The sequence below is a fragment of the Trachypithecus francoisi genome, unplaced genomic scaffold (genome assembly GCF_009764315.1).
Source record: "Trachypithecus francoisi isolate TF-2019V2 unplaced genomic scaffold, Tfra_2.0 Lachesis_group6, whole genome shotgun sequence".
Lineage (NCBI taxonomy): Eukaryota > Metazoa > Chordata > Mammalia > Primates > Cercopithecidae > Trachypithecus > Trachypithecus francoisi.
In genome coordinates, this window is record NW_022681471.1 from 105,896,876 (window position 1) to 105,921,680 (window position 24,805).

Consider the following 24,805-nt stretch of genomic DNA (forward strand, 5'->3'; position numbering starts at 1 on the left):
TCAAAGAAGGTTCCTTTTTCTTCCATCTATTTCCCTGTATTTATCTTTTCTTCCAGTTGCATTTTATCTCTTCTGTTTTTCTATTTTGCTCCCTAGTTTGTGATTTTTTGCCAGTTGTTTCCTACATAATTCATCCAATTTGTCATTGTACAATTTCTTATAACTGCTTCTTAGCTTATTCCTTTTCTTCATTTGTCACATTTTATTTTTCATCTGTTGTGTTTTCATACAGTTTTGGAAAGTTTTACAAATAGACTTTTTAAAAAAATGTATGTAATGCTTTCATAGAAAAGGTAGTAGTTTTTTTTTTCTTATATCCTTCCCTGTATAGAAATAAAATGTAGCAGTTCTGTCTTTGCCTGTATTTCCTCTTTCCTTCTCCAAATTTGACCAGACTTGAAGGACTTAGATAATAATAGTGTTATTTTCTATAATTTAGGAATACCTTTTGACTTAAAAAGCAGAAGAGAAGTTGAAAATAATATCGTAATTCTACATGTCCTTCCTGCTTCCCTATTCTCTCCACATGTTTGTAACCTCCCCTTTCTTTTTTAGTGTCTCTCTTTCATAAACCTTTGTCCTCAGAAATTCTGATTCAGTAGACTTAAAATGGAATTCTGGGTTTTTTATATTTTGAAAAGCTCCCCATGGGAGTTAGATATGCACTTCTTATTAAAAAACGAATGCTTAATATTGGAATCAAAGCACAATAAGCTTTCTAACTATGATGAATAATCCAACAGATTTAATTATGATTTTCTTTTTGTCCAGAACCAAGACTAGATGTTAATTGCCAGAGAAATAGATAAGAATGACTATGACAACAGTATATTAATATGATATCAAAGCTTGGAAATTTTATTGGTAATGAAGCTATAGAATTAAAATTAATTAATGTAGTTCACTATGTGAATAAAGTTGATTGAGATTTTACATTTAATTTTGTAAATCCAATGTTATCTTTTCCAGCTCAGAAAACACCATGTACAAGTTATTACTTTCTGTTTTGATCCCTTATTTTTCTCTCTTATGCTTTATCACTGAAAACTCTCCTTGAGCAGGCCATGCACTGTAAATATTTCTCCTGGTTGCAAAACCTCCTCATACAAATGCAATAGACTATTTAATGAGCTCTTCTTTCACAAAACTAAAAAAAAAAAACCTGAAAGCCCTGATTTGAGATTCTATATAAATGAGATTTAGATCTAACAATTTTAAATCATTGCTTCGCTCTTAGCTATTCAATTCTATCTCTTATTTGGGAAACTGAAATAATAAAACTATTGCTGATTCTACAATTAGGTTGTAAAAGTCACTGTAGCCATCAGCCATGAAGGAAAAGGGCCAAGTTCAAAACTACAAAGCAAAGAGGCTGGGATAAAAAATGCTGCAGCAGCTTTAGTTTATGGCATTATAAGCAGGAATAAGAATTCCTTGATTACTTAACAAAGACTAAAAAGGCATTTACTCCATTACCTTACAACGCAAAGTGATATTCCTGGACCAGCAGTATTGGCATTATTTTTGAAGTTTGTAAAAAAAATACAGAATTTTGGTGCCTCCACGGACCTAATGAAGCAGGACTTGCAGTTTAATAAGATCTCCAGGATATTTTTGTGCACATTAAAGTCTAAGAAGCACCGCTATGGTATACATCTGATGTGTGCCCATGCATTTTTTTTAAAAGTATGAAGTATAGTTGTAAGTATTGAACACTCATGAAGGAACAAATATGAGCCATGGTCTTTACCCTCTAAATACCTCCCTGATGTCTATGTTTTAGGCAAAATTTTTTTACCGTTTTAGTAGTCACTGATGCTTGCATGATCCAGTTTATTCCAAAACAGTGGTGATTCTCATGTAATAGTTCATGTTGCCTTAATAATTTACGTTGTCTCAAGTTCTCTGCCCAGGCCCCAATATACACCAAGGGCTGTACTCCTCCCCTAACTCCTGCTCTCGTACAGTGACATAGAGCCCAATTTTATACACCTGATCACATCATGGAGATTGCATACCACAGGCCTTAACTTCTGCCACACTCTCACTGCCTTTAACCCTCCATATGCGTAAGTCCTATGGTTCTTTAAATTCCAAATTTATCCAGAAGTCTCCTCTGCTCATCCTTTTCACTGAGATCATCCCTCTTCTGGCCTACCATGTATTGATCACCTTACTTTTTTATCCTACTGTATGTAGTATAACAAATTATCACTTACAACTGTGTCTTATTTTTTCAACTAGATTATGTACTGCCTAAGACCTAGAAAATTGTGCTTATTTATTTGAATCTCTAGGAGGATCAGTAATAAGTATTAATACTAATGACACTAAGGTGGTGATGAGCCTGAACTTCCTCCCTTCCTTTCTTCCTACTTCTCTCCTTTCCTCCCTTCTTTTCTTCCTCCATTCCTTCTTCCACTTTTTCTCCACTTCCCTTATTCATAAATTCATGCATTCACTCAGCAAATGCTTATTGAAACCTTCCATGCACCAGACATTGTACCAAACAATAGGAAACAATCATGAATAAGACACAATATCTGACCTCAAAGAATTTATGATATAAAAGTAATGGCAAAAACCGTGATTACTTTCGCACCAACCTAATATATAGACACAGTTTGTTATGACTGGTGTCTCTATTACTAAGCAATGACTGTCACATGCAACACTGATCTGAACAGGTGGTAAAGAGTGAGATGTAAGCAATGGAGCAAAGCCAACTAGTTACAAGGAAATATCACATGTTTACTAGAGCACATCTCATGGGCATTCAAGAGAGTATGGCCAGGACAGCTTGTGAATAGTTCAGTAACTGTGCATAGTTTTATATTCATTGTGAGGCACCGTGTCACTGGAATAATGACCTTGTTATCATTTTTTGCTGATTTACAGAGTATTTGAATTGCTAAAAGTATGCTACCAAAATTTCCAGTATTCAAAAATAATTTTGCTTGCTTGAATGTAGTAAAAAAAAAAAAAAAAAAAAAGCCAAGAAATTTATGTGAAATGAGAGTCTAAGGGAGCTTTACCTCAGTCTCAGAAAATATGCATTCATTCCTTCATTTAGCAAGCATGTACTGGTGTCTACTATAAGCTTGCTATTGTGTCAAGGAGTAGGAGAATATAAAAGTATTAGAGAATTTGAATCACATCTATTAGGAGAGTTTTCTACATATTGACATTATTCTGTCAGTGACACAAGGATTTGAGTCATTTAGATTTAAATATGGTAGGTATCTCAAGTTCTTAGATATTATTTCATTTTCTAAGGTTCATATTTAGTTAATATGTTGTTTTAATTGCCTTACAAATTCTAGATTATCTTTTTAAAAAAAAGTTAAATAGAATGTATGGCCAGTTTTATTTAATGGTAAAAAGCATTTTTGTTTTTGTGTGTACTTGGTTATAATATTCTCCTTTTCAATTGAACTATTTTTCTGATACTTTACTCTTAAAATTTCACTCAGGAAAAAAAGTAAACAATATTTAAGCTTGACAATCATAAAAATGTTCTGGTGACTATAGATTATTTTAAAATTTATTACTGTACCTTACGGATATCTTGATGGGATGCTCCTGAAAGCAATTAATTCTCAGTTTTATGTGGCTTATAATGCAAAATACATTGATGTAGACAGAATTTGAAATAAATTTTCTTCTAAAATAGCAATTAGTTTTATTTAAATATCTCTAGAGGTTTTTTAAATACTGTGGCTAAACTATATTTGTTCTTTTTCACCTCTCTTATCCACAATCACTAAGAAACCCAAATACTTTGTTCATGTTTAAATTTTACAACATTTCATAGGCTGTTAAACATGGAACATCCTTGTGGGGACAAGAAATCAAATTTGCTCTTGAGAAGGTTTCCAACTAATTGATTTGTAGGACATTATAACATCCTCTAGCTGACAAGCTTGCAAAAATAAAAACTGGAGCTAACCGAGAGGGTGCTTTTTTCCCTGACACATAAAAGGTGTCTTTCTGTCTTGTATCCTTGGATAGGGGCATGTCAGTTTCATAGGGAAATTTTCACATGGAGCTTTTATATTTCTTTCTTTGCCAGTACAACTGCATGTGGTAGCACATTGTTTAATCTTTTCTCAAATAAAAAGACACGGGGCTTCATTTTTGTTTTGCCTTTTTGATATCTTACAGGAACTCCAGGATGGCATCGGGCAGCGGCAAACTGTTGTCAGAACATTGAATGCAACTGGGGAAGAAATAATTCAGCAATCCTCAAAAACAGATGCCAGTATTCTACAGGAAAAATTGGGGAGCCTGAATCTGCGGTGGCAGGAGGTCTGCAAACAGCTATCAGAAAGAAAAAAGAGGTAGGGTGACAGATCAAATAGGAATTATAACATTTTAGCAGACCTTTTTAAGCTGTCCTTAAAAAATATTTCATTAGAGATTAGAAGCAGGGTGAAAGGCACTAACAGTAAGGAACCTATCAACCGTTAATCAACAGCAGTAAATAAATTTTTTATTTTTTATTTTTATATACTAAAATATGTACTTGTTGCTAGTTAGTGGTTTTCTGCTATTTTAAACTTTAAGTTTGCTTTAAAAATCCCACATGATTGCTTAAAGGTGAATATCTTCAATATATTTTAACTTCAAGCTGAATCTCAGTTGTTTTTCAAGATTTTAAAAAGCAATTATAAAAAGCAATTATAAATGATTGTTTTGTAAGAAAGACAGATCTTTGCTTAGTTTTAAAAATAGCTATAATTATGACTATGAAGCTAAAAACAGTGATAGTGATATTTACCTCTAGTTTCACCACATTTGTGAATACATTCTTGAAGGGGAACTTGAGCCAAAAATGTCCAAGTTTAATGGGGAAAACAAAACCTCAGAAAGGTTACCGTCAAATTCAATCATCATTTAAATTTCCCTTGGAATGAACTGAAGGCACAGAAAGCCAAATGAGTGGTGCTGCAGTTGGAAAGCATAGATAGTTTATAAATGGGATTTTGTATTATGCTTCCAGTTGTTGATGTTAATGTGTCTTGTTTCATAAAGGAAGACTTGGCCTTTATTTATCAAATGAGAATATTGTTATGAGCAATGAAAACTTTGTTCTGTTGCCAAGCTCTTGCATCCCACCCATCATCCACATAGTAGGTGGATTTTAATATTCAGGAAGCTAGAACAACTCACTGATGAATGTCTTTGGTTAAGATGTATTAAAAAGAAGATTTTAGAATTATGTCAATTGTCTTTGCCCACCTCCTCTTTCCCTCTTTATTTATGTTACATTTTTCAAAAAGTAGATACAATTCATATTTTGTACAAAAGAAACACATTAGTTGACCTAAACACACACACACACACACACACACCACACCACACACCACACACCACACACACACATCTTGCCAAAGTTAAAGAATTATAGCCTCATCGAAAGATATTTTGTATTAAGTCTTGGTTTTGAAAATCTTCTTGATTATAGATAGATAAAATAAAGAACTAAACTTTGTAGTTAAACTGCTTCCTTAGGTAAGTCATATACTTTTTTCCCAGATTGAAATTCTTCTATTAATCATACAAGTATGTTATTATTTAGGTAACTGACGTGCTTATAGTATGAACAGGTATAAACCTGTATAATGTCATTTCTCAACTAGGCTCAATCTAATCCAAATTAAAATAGTAAGAAATGAGAAAATTAACAAAAAATTGAATACCATACTATAAATATATACATATAGGGAGAGAATTCATAAAGTGGATTAAATCGATTGGAAGATTATTTTTCTATAATATATAAAGTATTGTTTCCCATTTTTAAATGTCTTACTCATATAGTATTTGAATAGAGTATATTAACATTCCCTCTGATAACTCTAATTCACCTGAATTTTCAAAATCTTGTTATCTGTTATTGGGCTCTAAAGGCACATTATAATTTATAAACAGAGATGTAGCAATATGCCTGTTTCACCAGATAAGCTCTAAAACTTTAGATCTTTCTAATTTTATAAGAAAGTGGTATATGCTGACTCTGTTGTTAAATATTATACACATTTTATGTTAATTACAGCTAGGGATTTGGCTATAATTAGGAAAAAATTTTCCCATTTAAACATGTTGACCTACATTAAATATTGCACTTTTGTGCTTTAAAAAGCCAAGTTCAGCTTCCTTGAGTTTTTTTTTTTTAAGCTCAGCTTTTAAAGTTGTCTATTTCACGCTACATTTTAAAAATAAATGTTAACATATTTAAATTCCCACTGAGATCACTTTTGTGGCATACTTCCTCAGGATTTTTATATCATTTAAATTTTATGAAATGTAAAAATGTAATAAAATATAAGTGCTGGTTCTACCAATATACTCATAGCTATTTTTAAACATCCAGTAGCAAATCAAGTAAAAATTATAAAATAATATTTTATGAATAATATGTTAACCTAACAATTGTAGAAGGGCTGTAAACATGAACCTACTGCTAATCAATAGTGTACTCTCAGTGCAAGCCAAGCAGAAGTTAGATGGAGATAGAAGTTATTTATTGCACAGGTGAAAAATAAGATGCCTATTCAACTTAACAACAGTACTGTTAGTTTGTAATGGACTTTAAGTACAGCGGTTAGAAATATTTACATGTTTTAGTCCAGGGACATCAATGAAAGAAAGTGTATAATTCAAGCTAGATATCTATATGGAGCCCTGTAGTTGCATAATTTTAAGTCTTTTGAAATTTTAAGATATTAGAAATAGAAAAAAAATCTCAAAAGTTCAAAAAATAGTGGACATCCATTAAGGTTAGTCTATGTTGGAAGCAAATGAAGTATGAATATAGTCAGTTAGCTATGCAGTTTAAGATAGACAATTCACTACTGCTCCAATTATGTAACAGAAGAACTGGATAACATCTATAGGTTTAAGCATGATAATAATGAGTTTAATGATGGCGTAGCCACCAAAACTATTTTTGTAAATGAAGGATGTGCAAATAAAAACCTATCAGCTATAAGGGAAAGTCATAGGTTAATACACAACAAGTCTGTGTACAAGTCTTTAAGCAAGTGTCCATGAATAGCAAGGGGTGCCATGCTCTTCGTTGGAGAAAAATATTACCTATTTGTCTTTACTAACCTCTAACTGAAATTGAGCATTCCTTTTCATTTTGAATGTAGGCAAAAAAAAAAAAAAAAAAAAAAAAAAAAAAAAAATCACCGTAATACTAGTAATACCTATGAAGTAACAAATATGTGCATATCTGTTACAATAAATATATCAAAATGTCATTTATGCTTATTACTACTTCAAAACTGCAGTACTTATTATATCTGCTACAGGATCTTATTATTGGGCTTTAAAACATTATTCTGAGGAATCTCAGGCTTCAACAGATTGCCAAAGAAGTCCGAGGCATAAACAAATGATCCTAGCCTGCTGTCTGTTTATCTGCCCAGAATCTCATCCTCATTTACTGTGGTTTCAGTCATTTTAATGTGCAGTCACTATCTTCATACACTCCTTTTCGTCTGGAGCATTCTAGGAGAAGACGTACCAGTCAAGGGATTCTGGGGAGCCAGGCTTTCAGGCAATGGATTGCTGATAATATAATGAAGAGGATTTTACTTAGAATAATCTCAGTTGATAAAAGATTGAATGTGAGATGGAAGCAAGGCAGTGGGAAGTGGAATTCCTAAACTGAGGAAGCTCTGAATCATAACCCTTAGCAATAATAATAAGATTTTAAAACATTATAGTTCTTTCTTCTTTTAGATAAGTCTGATATTGCTCATCCCATTTCACAGATAAGGCAATTATTCCACTAATATGCATTAAGGAATAGTGATTTTAATTTAAGTGTTACCTTACTGAAAATATTTTTGAATTTTTTCTTCCCAAAGTCTTTTTGTGAACAATTTCAAACATATAGAAAAACTGAAAAAATAGCAAAATGTATGCCCATATACACTCTTTTCCTCCCCCTAAATTCTTAGAGTCAACAATTATTAACATTTTGCCATATTTGCTTTTTCTCTCTCTCTACCCCCTCTGTGTCTCTCATATATAGGACATCTCATACACGCACACACACACATACACACACACATACATACACATACACATACATACACACATACACACACATACACACACAGGCATACACACACATACACACACATACACTTTTTAAAATATTTGCAAATAAGTTATAAATACCACTATACCCCTAAATAATTCAGCATGTGTCACTTTGAAATACAGACATGCCATATATAACCATGCCTGTTTATTATACTCTCCTCCAAATTAAATATAATATTACATTATTATTAATATTCATTGCATATTCACATTTCCTTCATAGTTCAAAAATGTCTTTTATATTTTGCAGAGGAGTTAGTACCAACATCTTATCATGGCTCATGCATTACATTTGGCTATTATGATTTTTTATCCTTTTTAGTCTAAAATAGCCCTTCCACATTTTTTTCACCATATTGAAATTTGAAAATGTCCAAGACACCAGCCTCAAAAAATGTCTCATCTTTCAGGATTTGTTTTATTTTGTTTCCCCTGATGGGATTACTTAACTTGTTCTCTATTCTCTGAATTTCTAGTAACCGGAAGTTAGGTCTAAATAAGACTCCAGGAGATGCATGTCAAACATTTTTGGCTAGAATATTTCGTACAAGATGCTGTGTATTTTGTATTACATCACATCAGGAGCTGCATCATATGAAGTAGTCTCACTAAATGCTGCAAAGTTGTATTACTTGCTTCAGGTGGTGACTGACAGATCTTGCATTATAATGTCACATTTTTTCTTTGCAATTAATAAATCATCTAATGGCTTTAGTATCCATTGATGATGCTTCCCTAACTCCATTATTACACTGGGGCTTGCAAAATGGAGATTTTCCTAATCTAACATGATCTTACATTTACCAGCTGACTTTCTTCTGTTAAAAAAAAAGGTTTTTCCTCTATATTTATGTCAAAATGGACTCATAAATTTTTATTTATTCAATTTATTATTATGAATTACAGTTATTATTCTTGCCCAGATCTTCCTGCTCAATTGTCCCAGGCTCACCTTGGACTTTTCCTACCTCAGATTTAGAATTACACATTTTTTTCAAGGAACTTTTGTTACTTTTAGAGGTGAGTAGTACATAGAAACCTACATCTGGGTAGCAGCCCCTTCTGAATGGAATATTTGCACCTTTCTGGCAAGCAGTCCCAAAGGAGATAATGTTTTCAGATTACTTTTGAAAGGATTCTTCACAAATCTCTTTCAGAATACATGGAAGTTAAAAGTAAGTCTAGACATGTTAAAAAGCCCTTGTTCTGTGAGACGTCATGTACAGTCATTAAGTTATTATTCCTTTAAACCTCTCTACTTCCGAATTCTTAAACCAAAGTGTACCAGTATTTAATCTATGCTGGTTTGCCATGCAAATTAATGATGTCAATAAGATAATGGGAGGCATTCGTAAATGTACTTAAAGGAAGAAATTATTGTTTAAAGACCTTAGCTCATTGTTTGCATGCAAATAGATGTTGTTAATTAGAAATGAGCCTTATCTAATTCATTAAAGTAGGCCTAGTAGGTCTTCTTCTTGAAAATTTCCATGAACAATTCATATTACTCTATGCACTTCCTTGTAAGACAACTGTTTTCTCTTAAGTTTTCTTTAACTTTGGCTTCTCACAAATTCAGATCCCCCTAACCAAATAGCTTTCAACCAAATAGCTTTATAGCATCTTATTTCCTACAAATTAAACCCAATATTTTAATGACTCAAAGGGTTCTTCACAGTGTGTGCAATATTTTAAATGTACCCAGTATATCCGTGTGAACCAGTTCTACAAGCCTGCTCACACATTCACATTTTGCCCCCAGGATCTGTCCAGTCCACTGGCTCTGTACTCAAACTTCCTTTTTTTCTCATTGCCGGTTTTGACCTTGACTCTCCATCCAGCCCAGAGTTTATAAACTGAGTACCCACAGGCTGAATCCTGAATGCATGCAGTGTTTTTGCACAGCCATTGTCTTAAATAATTGACAACTTTTAAAAATTGAGAGACCTAATTTTTTTTTTTTTTTTTTTTTTTTTTTTTTTTTATTATACTTTAAGTTCTAGGGTACATGTGCATGATGTTTATATCATGTATAACTCCCCAATGCAATCCCTCCCTCCTCCCCCTCCCCATGATAGGCCCCAGTGTGTGATGTTCCCCTTCCCGAGTCCAGTGATCTCATTGTTCAGTTCCCACCTATGAGTGAGAACATGCGGTGTTTGTTTTCTCTTCTTGTGATAGTTTGCTAAGAATGATGGTTTCCAGCTGCATCCATGTCCCTACAAAGGACGCAAACTCATCCTTTTTGATGGCTGCATAGTATTCCATGGTGTATATGTGCCACATTTTCTTAATCCAGTCTGTCACAGATGGACATTTGGGTTGATTCCAAGTCTTTGCTATTGTGAATAGTGCCGCAATAAACATACGTGTGCATGTGTCTTTGTAGTAGAGTAATTTATAATCCTTTGGGTATATACCCAGTAGTGGGATGGCTGGGTCATATGGTACATCTAGTTCTAGATCCTTGAGGAATCGCCATACTGTTTTCCATAATGGTTGAACTAGTTTACAATCCCACCAACAGTGTAAAGTGTTCCTATTTCTCCACATCCTCTCCACACCTGTTGTTTCCTGACTTCTTAATGATTGCCATTCTAACTGGTGTGAGATGGTATCTCATTGTGGTTTTGATTTGCATTTCTCTGATGGCCAGTGATGATGAGCATTTTTTCATGTGTCTGTTGGCTGTATGGATGTCTTCTTTTGAGAAATGTCTGTTCATATCCTTTCCCCACTTTTTGATGGGGTTGTTTGCTTTTTTCTTGTATATTTGTTTGAGTTCTTGGTAGATTCTGGATATTAGCCCTTTGTCAGATGAGTAGGTTGCAAAAATTTTTTCCCATTCTGTAGGTGCCTGTTCACTCTGATGGTAGTTTCTTTGGCTGTGCAAAAGCTCTTTAGTTTAATTAGATCCATTTGTCAATTTTTGCTTTTGCTGCCGTTGCTTTTGGTGTTTTAGACATGAAGTCCTTGCCGCTGCCTATGTCCTGAATGGTACTACCTAGATTTTCTTCTAGGGTTTTTATGGTATTAGGTCTAACATTTAAGTCTCTAATCCATCTTGAATTAATTTTCGTATAGGGGTAAGGAAAGGATCCAGTTTCAGCTTTCTACTTATGGCTAGCCATTTTCCCAGCACCATTTATTAACAGGGAATCCTTTCCCCATTTCTTGTTTCTCTCTCAGGTTTGTCAAAGATCAGATGGCTGTAGATGTGTGGTATTATTTCTGAGGACTCTGTTCTGTTCCATTGGTCTTATCTCTGTTGTGGTACCAGTACCATGCTGTTTTGGTTACTGTAGCCTTGTAGTATAGTTTGAAGTCAGGTAGCGTGACGCCTCCAGCTTTGTCCTTTTGACTTAGGATTGTCTTGGCAATGCGGGCTCTTTTTTGGTTCCATATGAACTTTAAAGCCGTTTTTTCCAATTCTGTGAAGAAAGTCATTGGTAGCTTGATGGGGATGGCATTGAATCTATAAATCACCTTGGGCAGTATGGCCATTTTCACGATATTGATTCTTCCTATCCATGAGCATGGTATGTTCTTCCATTTGTTTGTGTCCTCTTTGATTTCACTGAGCAGTGGTTTGTAGTTCTCCTTGAAGAGGTCCTTTACATCCCTTGTAAGCTGGATTCCTAGGTATTTGATTCTCTTTGAAGCAATTGTGAATGGAAGTTGATTCCTGATTTGGCTCTCTGCTTGTCTGTTACTGGTGTATAAGAATGCTTGTGATTTTTGCACATTAATTTTGTATCCTGAGACTTTGCTGAAGTTGCTTATCAGCTTAAGCAGATTTTGGGCTGAGACAATGGGGTTTTCTAAATATACAATCATGTCATCTGCAAACAGGGACAATTTGACTTCTTCTTTTCCTAACTGGATACCCTTGATTTCTTTCTCTTGCCTGATTGCCCTAGCCAGAACTTCCAACACTATGTTGAATAGGAGTGGTGAGAGAGGGCATCCCTGTCTTGTGCCAGTTTTCAAAGGGAATTTTTCCAGTTTTTGCCCATTCAGTATGATATTAGCTGTGGGTTTGTCATAAATAGCTCTTATTATTTTGAGGTACGTTCCATCAATACCAAATTTATGAGCGTTTTTAGCATAAAGGGCTGTTGAATTTTGTCAAAAGCCTTTTCTGCATCTATTGAGATAATCATGTGGTTCTTGTCTTTGGTTCTGTTTATATGCTGGATTACGTTTATTGATTTGCGAATGTTGAACCAGCCTTGCATCCCAGGGATGAAGCCCACTTGATCATGGTGGATAAGCTTTTTGATGTGCTGCTGAATCCGGTTTGCCAGTATTTTATTGAGGATTTTTGCATCGATGTTCATCAGGGATATTGGTCTAAAATTCTCTCTTTTTGTTGTGTCTCTGCCAGGCTTTGGTATCAGGATGATGTTGGCCTCATAAAAAGAGTTAGGGAGGATTCCCTCTTTTTCTATTGACCGAAATAGTTTCAGAAGGATGGTACCAGCTCCTCCTTGTACCTCTGGTAGAATTCAGCTGTGAATCCATCTGGTCCTGGACTTTTTTGGTGGTAGGCTATTATTGTTGCCTCAATTTCAGAGCCTGCTATTGGTCTATTCAGGGATTCAACTTCTTCCTGGTTTAGTCTTGGGAGAGTGTAAGTGTCCAGGAAATTATCCATTTCTTCTAGATTTTCTAGTTGATTTGCGTAGAGGTGTTTATAGTATTCTCTGATGGTAGTTTGTATTTCTGTGGGGTCGGTGGTGATATCCCCTTTATCATTTTTTATTGCGTCTATTTGATTCCTCTCTCTTTTCTTCTTTATTAGTCTAGCTAGCGGTCTGTCAATTTTGTTGATCTTTTCAAAAAACCAACTCCTGGATTCATTGATTTTTTGGAGGGTTTTTTGTGTCTCTATCTCCTTCAGTTCTGCTCTGATCTTAGTTATTTCTTGCCTTCTGCTAGCTTTTGAATGTGTTTGCTCTTGCCTCTCTAGTTCTTTTAATTGTGAGTTAGAGTGTCAATTTTAGATCTCTCCTGCTTTCTCTTGTGGGCATTTAGTGCTATAAATTTCCCTCTACACACTGCTTTAAATGTGTCCCAGAGATTCTGGTATGTTGTATCTTTGTTCTCATTGTTTCAAAGAACATCTTTATTTCTGCTTTCATTTCGTTATGTACCCAGTAGTCATTCAGAGCAGGTTGTTCAGTTTCCATGTAGTTGAGCGGTTTGGATTGAGTTTCTTAGTCCTGAGTTCTAGTTTGATGCACTGTGGTCTGAGAGACAGTTTGTTATAATTTCTGTTCTTGTACATTTGCTGAGGAGTGCTTTACTTCCAATTATGTGGTCAATTTTGGAATAAGTGCGATGTGGTGCTGAGAAGAATGTATATTCTGTGATTTGGGGTGGAGAGTTCTATAGATGTCTATTAGGTCCGCTTGGTGCAGATATAGTTCAATTCCTGGATATCCTTGTAACTTTCTGTCTCGTTGATCTGTCTAATGTTGACAGTGGAGTTTGAAGTCTCCCATTATTATTGTATGGGAGTCTAAGTCTCTTTGTAGGTCTCTAAGGACTTGCTTTATGAATCTGGGTGCTCCTGTTTGGGGCATATATTTAGGAGAGTTAGCTCTTCCTGTTGAATTGATCCCTTTAACCATGATGTAATGGCCTTCTTTGTCTCTTTTGATCTTTGATGGTTTAAAGTCTGTTTTATCAGAGACTAGGATTGCAACCCCTGCTTTTTTTTGTTCTCCATTTGCTTGGTAGATCTTCCTCCATCCCTTTATTTTGAGCCTATGTATGTCTCTGCATGTGAGATGGGTCTCCTGAATACAGCAGACTGATGGGTCTTGACTCTTGATCCAGTTTGCCAGTCTGTGTCTTTTAATTGGAGCATTTAGTCCATTGACATTTAAGGTTAATATTGTTATGTGTGAACTTGATCCTGTCATTATGATATTAACTGGTTATTTTGCTCGTTAGTTGATGCAGTTTCTTCCTAGCCTCGATGATCTTTACATTTTGGCATGTTTTTGCAATGGCTGGTACCGCTTGTTCCTTTCCATGTTTAGGGCTTCCTTCAGGGTCTCTTGTAAGGCAGGCCTGGTGGTGACAAAATCTCTAAGCATTTGCTTATCTGTAAAGGATTTTATTTCTCCTTCACTGATGAAGCTTAGTTTGGCTGGATATGAAATTCTGGGTTGAAAATTCTTTTCTTTAAGAACGTTGAATATTGGCCCCCACTCTCTTCTGGCTTGTAGAGTTTCTGCCGAGAGGTCTGCTGTTATTCTGATGGGCTTCCCTTTGTGGGTAACCCGACCTTTCTCTCTGGCTGCCCTTAAGATTTTTTCCTTCATTTCAACTTTGGTGAATCTGGCAATTATGTGTCTTGGAGTTGCTCTTCTGGAGGAGTATCTTTGTGGCGTTCTCTGTATTTCCTGAATTTGAATGTTGGCCTGCCCTACTAGGTTGGGGAAGTTCTCCTGGATGATATCCTGAAGAGTGTTTTCCAACTTGGTTCCATTTTCCCCCTCACTTTCAGGCACTCCAATCAGACGTAGATTTGGTCTTTTTACATAATCCCATACTTCTTGCAGGCTTTGTTCATTTCTTTTTTTCTTTTTTTCTTTTGGTTTCTCTTCTCGCTCATTTCATTCATTTGATCCTCAATCGCTGATACTCTTTCTTCCAGTTGATCGAGTCGGTTACTGAAGCTTGTGCATTTGTCACGTATTTCTCGTGTCATGGTTTTCATCTCTGTCATTTCGTTTATGATCTTCTCTGCATTAATTATCTAGCTGTCAATTCTTCCACTTTTTTTCAAGATTTTAGTTCTTTTGCGCTGGGTACGTAATTCCTCCTTTAGCTCTGAGAGGTTTGATGGAGTGAAGCCTTCTTCTCTCATCTCGTCAAAGTCATTCTCTGACCAGCTTTGATCCGTTGCTGGCGATGGGCTGCGCTCCTTTGCAGGGGGAGATGCGCTCTTATTTTTGAATTTCCAGCTTTTCTGCCCTGCTTCTTCCCCATCTTTGTGGTTTTATCTGTCTCTGGACTTTGATGATGGTGGCGTACGGATGGGGTTTTGGTATAGGTGTCCTTCCTGTTTGATAGTTTTCCGTCTGACAGTCAGAAGGACTGTCTGTTGGTCTGTTGGAGATTGCTTGAGGTCCACTCCAGACCCTGTTTGCCTGGGTATCAGCAGCAGAGGTTGCCGAAGATAGAATATTGCTGAACAGCGAGTGTACCTGTCTGATTCTTTCTTTGGAAGTTTCCTCTCAGGGGTGACGCCACCCTGTGAGGTGTGGGGTGTCAGACTGCCCCTAGTGGGGGATGTCTCCCAGCTAGGCTACTCAGGGCTCAGGGACCCACCTGAGCAGGCAGTCTGTCCGTTCTCGGATCTCAACCTCCGCGTTAGGAGATCCACGGCTCTCCCCAAAGCTGTCAGACAGAGTCGTTCGCGTCTGCACCGCCCCCGCTCTTTCCCCTAATGGGCTGCAGCTGTGCACTGTCCGCAGAGGTAGAGTCTACAGAGACAGGCAGGCTTCCTTGAGCTGCTGTGAGCTCCACCCAGTTCGAGCTTCCCAGCGGCTTTGTTTACCTACTTAAGCCTCAGCAATGGCGGGCGCCCCTCCCCCAGCCTCGCTGCTGCCTTGCGGATAGATCGCCGCAGACGGCTGTGTTAGCAGTGAGGGAGGCTCCGTGGGCGTGGGACCCTCCCGGCCAGGTGTGGGATATATTCTCCTGGTGTGCCTGTTTCCTTAAAGCGCAGTATTGGGGTGGGAGTTACCCGATTTTCCGGTGTTGTGTGTCTCAGTTCCCCTGGCTAGGAAAAGGGATTTCCTTCCCCCTTGCGCTTCCAGGTGAGGCGATGCCTCGCCCTGCTTCAGCTCACGCTGGTCAGGCTGCAGCAGCTGACCAGCACCGATTGTCCGGCACTCCCTAGCGAGATGACCCCAGTACCTCAGTTGAAAACGCAGAAATCACCGGTCTTCTGTGTCGCTCGCGCTGGGAGTTGGAGACTGGAGCTGCTCCTATTCGGCCATCTTGCTCCGCCCCGAGACCTAATTTTTTTTAATTGGCAGAATTAGGATTTTTATTTTTATTTTATTTTATTTTTTTTTTTTTATACTTTAAGTTCTAGGGTACATGTGCATAATGTACAGGTTTGTTACATATGTATACTTGTGCCATGTTGGTGTGCTGCACCCATCAACTCGTCAGCACCCATCAATTCATCATTTATATCATGTATAACTCCCCAATGCAATCCCTCCCTCTCCCCCCTCCCCATGATAGGCCCCAGTGTGTGATGTTCCCCTTCCCGAGTCCAAGTGATCTCATTGTTCAGTTCCCACCTGTGAGTGAGAACATGCGTGTTTGGTTTTCTGTTCTTGTGATAGTTTGCTAAGAATGATGGTTTCCATCTGCATCCATGTCCCTACAAAGGCGCAAACTCATCCTTTTTTATGGCTGCATAGTATTCCATGGTGTATATGTGCCACATTTTCTTAATCCAGTCTGTCACAGATGGACATTTGGGTTGATTCGAAGTCTTTGCTGTTGTGAATAGTGCCGCAATAAACATACGTGTGCATGTGTCTTTGTAGTAGAATAATTTATAATCCTTTGGGTATATACCAGTAGTGGGAAGGCTGGGTCATATGGTACATCTAGTTCTAGATCCTTGAGAATTGCCATACTGTTTTCCATAATGGTTGAACTAGTTTACAATCCCACCAACAGTGTAAAAGTGTTCTATTTCTCCACATCCTCTCCAACACCTGTTGTTTCCTGACTTCTTAATGATTGCCATTCTAACTGGTGTGAGATGGTATCTCATTGTGGTTTTGATTTGCATTTCTCTGATGGCGAGTGATGATGAGCATTTTTTCATGTGTCTGTTGGCTGTATGAATGTCTTCTTTTGAGAAATGTCTGTCCATATCCTTTGCCCACTTTTTGATGGGGTTGTTTTTTTCTTGTAAATTTGTTTGAGTTCTTTGTAGATTCTGGATATTAGCCCTTTGTCAGATGAGTAGGTTGCAAAAATTTTCTCCCATTCTGCAGGTTGCCTGTTCACTCTGATGGTAGTTTCTATTGCTGTGCAGAAGCTCTTTAGTTTAATGAGATCCCATTTGTCAATTTTGGCTTTTGCTGCTGTTGCTTTTGGTGTTTTAGACATGAAGTCCTTGCCCATGCCTATGTCCTGAATGGTACTACCTAGATTTTCTTCTAGGGTTTTTATGGTATTAGGTCTACACTCAGGTCTCTAATCCATCTTGAATTAATCTTCGTATAAGAGGTAAGGAAAGGATCCAGTTTCAGCTTTCTACTTATGGCTACCCAATTTTCCCAGCACCATTTATTGAATAGGGAATCCTTTCCCCATTTCTTGTTTCTCTCAGGTTTGTCAAAGATCAGATGGCTGTAGATGTGTGGTATTATTTCTGAGGACTCTATTCTGCTCCATTGGTCTATATCTCTGTTTTGGTAGCAGTACCATGCTGTTTTGGTTACTGTAGCCTTGTAGTATAGTTTGAAGTCAGGTAGCGTGACGCCTCCAGCTTTGTCCTTTTGACTTAGGACTGTCTTGGGAATGCAGGCTCTTTTTTGGTTCCATATGAACTTTAAAGCCGTTTTTTCCAATTCTGTGAAGAAACTCATTGGTAGCTTGATGGGGATGGCATTGAATCTATAAATAACCTTGAGTAGTATGGCCATTTTCACGATATTGATTCTTCCTATCCATGAGCATGATATGTTCTTCCATTTGTTTGTGTCCTCTTTGATTTCACTGAGCAGTGGTTTGTAGTTCTCCTTGAAGAGGTCCTTGACATCCCTTGTAAGTTGGATTCCTAGATATTTTATTCTCTTTGAAGCAATTGTGAATGGAAGTTCATTCATGATTTGGCTCTCTGCTTGTCTGTTACTGGTGTATAAGAATGCTTGTGATTTTTGCACATTAATTTTGTATCCTGAGACTTGGCTGAAGTTGGTTATCAGCTTAAGGAGATTTTGGGCTGAGACGATGGGGTTTTCTAAATATACAATCATGTCATCTGCAAACAGGGACAATTTGACTTCTTCTTTTCCTAACTGGACACACTTGATTTCTTTCTCTTGCCTGATTGCCCTAGCCAGAACTTCCAACACTATGTTGAATAGGAGTGGTGAGAGAGCGCATCCCTGTCTTGTGCCAGTTTTCAAAGGGAATTTTTCCAGTTTTTGCCCATTCAGTATGATATTAGCTGTGGGTTTGTCATAAATAGCTCTTATTATTTTGATGTACATTCCATCAATACCGAATTTATGGAACATTTTTAGCATGAAGGGCTGTTGAATTTTGTCAAAAGCCTTTTCTGCGTCTATTGAGATAATCATGTGGTTCTTGTTTTTGGTTCTGTTTATATGCTGGATTACGATTATTGGTTTGCGAATGTTGAACCAGCCTTGCATCCCAGGGATGAAGCCCACTTGATCATGGTGGATAAGCTTTTTGATGTGCTGCTGAATCCGGTTGCCAGTATTTTATTGAGAATTTTTGCATCGATGTTCATCAGGGATATTGGTCTAAAATTCTCTTTTTTCTTGTATCTCTGCCAGGCTTTGGTATCAGGATGATGTTGGCCTCATAAAACGAGTTAGGGAGGATTCCCTCTTTTTCTATTGATTGGAATAGTTTCAGAAGGAATGGTAGCAGCTCCTCCTTGTTTGTACCTCTGGTAGAATTCAGCTGTGAATCCATCTGGTCCTGGACTTTTTTTGGTTGGTAGGCTATTAATTGTTGCCTCAATTTCAGAGCCTGCTATTAGTCTATTCAGGGATTCACTTCTTCCTGGTTTAGTCTTGGGAGAGTGTAAGTGTCCAGGAAATTATCCATTTCTTCTAGATTTTCTAGTTGATTTGCGTAGAGGCATTTATAGTATTCTCTGATGGTTGTTTGTATTTCTGTGGGGTTGGTGGTGATATCCCCTTTATCATTTTTTATTGCATCAATTTGATTCCTCTCTCTTTTCTTCTTTATTAGTCTTGCTAGCGGTCTGTCAATTTTGTTGATCTTTTCAAAAAAACAAATCCTGGATTCATTGATTTTTTGGAGGGTTTTTTGTGTCTCTATCTCCTTCAGTTCTGCTCTGATCTTAGTTATTTCTTGCCTTCTGCTAGCTTTTGAATGTGTTTGCTCTTGCCTCTCTAGTTCTTTTAATTGTGATGTTAGAGTGTCCATTTTAGATCTTTCCTGCTTTCTCTTGTGGGCATTTAGTGCTATAAATTTCCCTCTACACACTGCTTTAAATGTGTCCCAGAGATTCTGGTATGTTGTATCTTTGTTCTCATTGGTTTCAAAGAACATCTTTATTTCTGCTTTCATTTCGTTATGTACCCAGTAGTCATTCAGGAGCAGTTGTTCAGTTTCCATGTAGATGAGCGGTTTTGATTGAGTTTCTTAGTCCTGAGTTCTAGTTTGATTGCACTGTGGTCTGAGAGACAGTTTGTTATAATTTCTGTTCTCGTACATTTGCTGAGGAGTGCTTTACTTGCAATTATGTGGTCAATTTTGGAATAAGTGCGATGTGGTGCTCAGAAGAATGTATATTCTGTTGATTTGGGGTGGAGAGTTCTATAGATATGTATTAGGTCCGCTTGGTGCAGAAATGAGTTCAATTCCTGGATATCCTTGTTAACTTTCTGTCTCGTTGATCTGTCTAATGTTGACAGTGGAGTGTTGAAGTCTCCCATTATTATTGTATGGGAGTCTAAGTCTCTTTGTAAGTCTCTAAGGACTTGCTTTATGAATCTGGGTGCTCCTGTATTGGGTGCATATATATTTAGGAGAGTTAGCTCTTCCTGTTGAATTGATCCCTTTACCATTATGTAATGGCCTTCTTTGTCTCTTTTGATCTTTGATGGTTTAAAGTCTGTTTTATCGGAGACTAGTATTGCAACCCCTGCTTTTTTTTTGTTCTCCATTTGCTTGGTAGATCTTCCTCCATCCCCTTATTTTGAGCCTATGTATGTCTCTGCCTGTAAGATGGGTCTCCTGAATACAGCAGACTGATGGGTCTTGACTCTTTATCCAGTTTGCCAGTCTGTGTCTTTTAATTGGAGCATTTAGTCCATTTACATTTAAGGTTAATATCGTTATGTGTGATCTTGATCCTGCCATTGTGATATTAACTGGTTATTTTGCTCGTTATTTGATGCACTTTCCTCCTAGCCTCGATGGTCTTTACATTTTGGCATGTTTTTGCAGTGGCTGGTACCGGTTGTTCCTTTCCATGTTTAGGGCTTCCTTCAGGGTCTCTCTGTAACGCAGGCCTGGTGGTGACAAAATCTCTAAGCATTTGCTTATCTGTAAAGGATTTTATTTCTCCTTCACTGATGAAACTTAGTTTGGCTGGATATGAAATCTGGGTTTAAAATTCTTTTCTTAGGAACGTTGAATATTGGCCCCCACTCTCTTCTGGCTTGTAGAGTTTCTGCCGAGACATCTGCTGTTAGTCTGATGGGCTTCCCTTTGTGGGTAACCCGACCTTTCTCTCTGGCTGCCCTTAACATTTTTTCCTTCATTTCAACTTTGGTGAATCTGGCAATTATGTGTCTTGGAGTTGCTCTTCTGGAGGAGTATCTTTGTGGCGTTCTCTGTATTTCCTGAATTTGAATGTTGGCCTGCCCTACTAGGTTGGGGAAGTTCTCCTGGATGATATCCTGAAGAGTGTTTTCCAACTTGGTTCCATTTTCCCCCTCACTTTCAGGCACCCCAATCAGACGTAGATTTGGTCTTTTTACATAATCCCATACTTCTTGCAGGCTTTGTTCATTTCTTTTTCTTCTTTTTTCCTTTGGTTTCTCTTCTCACTTCATTTCATTCATTGATCCTCAATCGCTGATACTCTTTCTTCCAGTTGATCGAGTCGGTTACTGAAGCTTGTGCATTTGTCACGTATTTCTCGTGTCATGGTTTTCATCTCTGTCATTTCGTTTATGACCTTCTCTGCATTAAGTAGTCTAGCTGTCAATTCTTCCACTCTTTTTTCAAGATTTTTAGTTTCTTTGCGCTGGGTACGTAATTCCTCCTTTAGCTCTGAGGAGTTTGATGGACTGAAGCCTTCTTCTCTCATCTCGTCAAAGTCATTCTCTGACCAGCTTTGATCCATTGCTGGCGATGGGCTGCGCTCCTTTGCAGGGGGAGATGCGCTCTTATTTCTTGAATTTCCAGCTTTTCTGCCCTGCTTTTTCCCCATCTTTGTGGTTTTATCTGTCTCTGGTCTTTGATGATGGTGACGTACTGATGGGGTTTTGGTATAGGTGTCCTTCCTGTTTGATAGATTTCCTTCTGACAGTCAGGACCCTCAGCTGTAGGTCTGTTGGAGATTGCTTGAGGTCCACTCCAGACCCTGTTTGCCTGGGTATCAGCAGCAGAGGTTGCAGAAGATAGAATATTGCTGAACAGCGAGTGTACCTGTCTGATTCTTCCTTTGGAAGCTTCCTCTCAGGGGTGTACTCCACCCTGTGAGGTGTGGGGTGTCAGACTGCCCCTAGTGGGGGATGTCTCCCAGCTAGGCTACTCAGAGGTCAGGGACCCACCTGAGCAGGCAGTCTGTCTGTTCTCAGATCTCAACCTCCGCGTTGGGAGATCCACGGCTCTCCCCAAAGCTGTCAGACAGAGTCGTTCGCGTCTGCACCGGCCCCCGCTGTTTCCCCTGTTGGTCTTCAGCTGTGCGCTGTCCCCAGAGGTGGAGTCTCAGTTGAAAATGCAGAAATCACCGGTGTTCTGTGTCGCTCGCGCTGGGAGTTGGAGACTGGATCTGTTCCTATTTGGCCATCTTGCTCCCCCCCCCAGTCTATTTTTTTTTTATTATACTTTAAGTTCTAGGGTACATGTACACAACATGCAGGTTTGTTACATATGTATACATGTGGCACGTTGGTGTGCTGCACCCATTAACTCATCATTTACATTAGGAATAATTTAAAACACAAAATGGGGATTTCTGTTTTCTTTTGAAAATTTAGATCTGGCTACTAGGCACTCATTACTATATTTTCTCTTGGCACCATCAGCTACAACTGAGTAACAGATGTTTCAGTATCTTGCTACTCAAAGTGTGGTCTCTGGTCCAGAGCACAGACATCACCTGGGAGTTGCTAAAAAATGCAGAATCCAATAAATAACAGTCAGCATTTTAATAAGATTTCCAAGTGATTCATGAGCACATTAAAGTTTGAGAAGCATTGCCTTGGGTAAGCAAGCTTTGTCCTCAGTTTGCAGCACCTGTCCCACTTTACTCATTTATATTAATTGCTTTTCCATAGATATTTGATTTTTTAATACCTCATACAGACCTTTGTATGATGATGATGGTTAGGGTGGTGGTGGCAGTGATGGTGATAACACTTAATATTGCCAGGCACTGTTCCAAGTGTTTTACATAGCTCAATACTTATAACAACTCTATGAAATAGTTGCTATTCTCCTTTTATTTTTATTTTTGTTTTCTTTATTTTTTATTTTTATTTTTTTAAATTCTTATTATACTTTAAGTTCTAGGGTATATGTGCATAACGTGCAGGTTTGTTACATATGTACACTTGTGCCATGTTGGTATGCTGCACCCATCAACTCGTCAGCACCCATCAACTCATCCTTTACATCAGATATAACTCCCAATGCAATCCCTCCCCCCTCCCACCTCCCCCTGATAGGCCCCGGTGTGTGATGTTCCCCTTCCCGAGTCCAAGTGATCTCATTGTTCTCTTTTGATCTTTGATGGTTTAAAGTCTGTTTTATCAGAGACTAGGATTGCAACCCCTGCTTTTTTTTGTTCTCCATTTGCTTGGTAGATCTTCCTCCATCCCTTTATTTTGAGCCTATGTATGTCTCTGCATGTGAGATGGGTCTCCTGAATACAGCAGACTGATGGGTCTTGACTTTTTATCCAGTTTGCCAGTCTGTGTCTTTTAATTGGAGCATTTAGTCCATTTACATTTAACGTTAATGTTGTTATGTGTGAACTTGATCCTGTCATTGTGATGTTAACTGGTTATTTTGCTCATTAGTTGATGTAGTTTCTTCCTAGCATCGATGGTCTTTACATTTTGACATGTTTTTGCAGTGGCTGGTACCGGTTGTTCCTTTCCATGTTTAGTGCTTCCTTCAGGGTCTCTTGTAAGGCACAGGAGGGCAGTGAAGGCACAGACTGACAAAACTCTTTGCCCAAGACTGCACAGCTAGCAAGTATTTGAACCAGGATGCACTCCCACAGTCTGACTCCAGAGTCCTTACTCTAGATCAGATTTTGCATTATTTATCCCAGTTTTGTCCGTGAGGATTCTCTGGTATATACTTACAATTTCTTCCCAACCAGCCTCCACTTACCTTTGATGGCCACATGTAGTAGCAAAAGAATTGAATGTAGGATCTGTTCTGATCTATGTTTCCAACCATGTTTTTCATAATTTCCACTATTTCTGTTTGTGTGAAGCTGTGAATGACCTGAAGTTTTCTGTTCTTCAGCTTTTGCGAAAAAAGAAAAAAAAAAAAAAAACTTCCTTTGGTTGAATTCCCTTTCCCCTTATTTTTTTTTCCCCAAAATCTTACACATCCTTCAAGACTCATCTTAAGTGCTATTACCTCAATGAATGTGACCTGCTTTTCTCAAACATAAGCAGTTTATTCTCTTAAGGTTTTCTTGCCCCTTTTTATAACACTCATGTAATATTTTATGTATATATCATGTACCATACCTATTTACGTATGCTTTTTCCCCAGCAAGATTAAAAGCTTCATGAGGGCAGAGGACTATTGTTATCTCTATAACCCACAGTACTTAACAGAAAGCCTGATATATTATAGATGGCCAGTAAGTACTTTCTTAATTTAAATGGTAAGAATTTTATTCACATTCAGATTAAACTGATGATTTAAATCTTTACACTTGATATTATTATATAGGTTAAAAATAGATCTAAAGAGCCAGACCAATTTTTATGTTTTTATCATCTTATCACATTTCCACGGATACCTTTGCAATTCTAGAAATTGACCTTGATCCCTTCTAGTCTTAAAAAAAAAAAAAATGGAAGGAGTTTGGTTAATAATGTTTTAGGTATTCTTCAGAATTTAGTACATTTAAGAGACAAGTAACTTCGATTTATTTAGCTAGTTATAGCAAAAAGCAGCTCTTTGATTCAAACATTGTGTACATTTGTTTACTGTAGTTTCACTGTATCTCAACTAATACCTTTTCAGCGAATAAGTAGGAATTAGCCCTGAAACTGAATGTTTTAGCCTATCCTACATATAGCCACAAGATGTTTTAGATGCAATCCATATCACCAAAGAGCTATTTTTAGATAGATCAGAGAGAATCATACAGATATTATTATTCACAGGTGTCTATGGAAAAGCTGGTCTCTTCCCATCTGTTCTCTGATGACTCTTGAAAAGCTTTCAAGGACATTCATAATTCTTCATCAAAAGACTTTGAAAAATTAGCTTCATAGTTAATTGTTGTATGTCATATTTTATTTTTTCAACTTGGCTAGTTCTAGTGAAACTGACTAGCTGGCACCAAATATGTTGTTGCATTGGCTGGTACTGATGATACCACTGCATGGAGATACACAAGTGAATGTGCTTTATTCATGGCCTTCCATGAACTTTTATGTGCAGGGGAAAGTAGGAGTTAGGGAGAGTTTGTTAGGGA

At 37.6% G+C, this 24,805-nt stretch overlaps 1 protein-coding gene across 1 annotated transcript in view; it reads left to right on the top strand.

Moving 5' to 3' along the window:
- Positions 1-24,805, top strand: part of DMD (dystrophin) — a 2,224,438-nt gene that overhangs the window by 1,323,819 nt on the left and 875,814 nt on the right. The window contains 1 exon segment of the mRNA XM_033201414.1: positions 4,165-4,340. Coding sequence (XP_033057305.1) covers positions 4,165-4,340 — 176 coding nt within the window.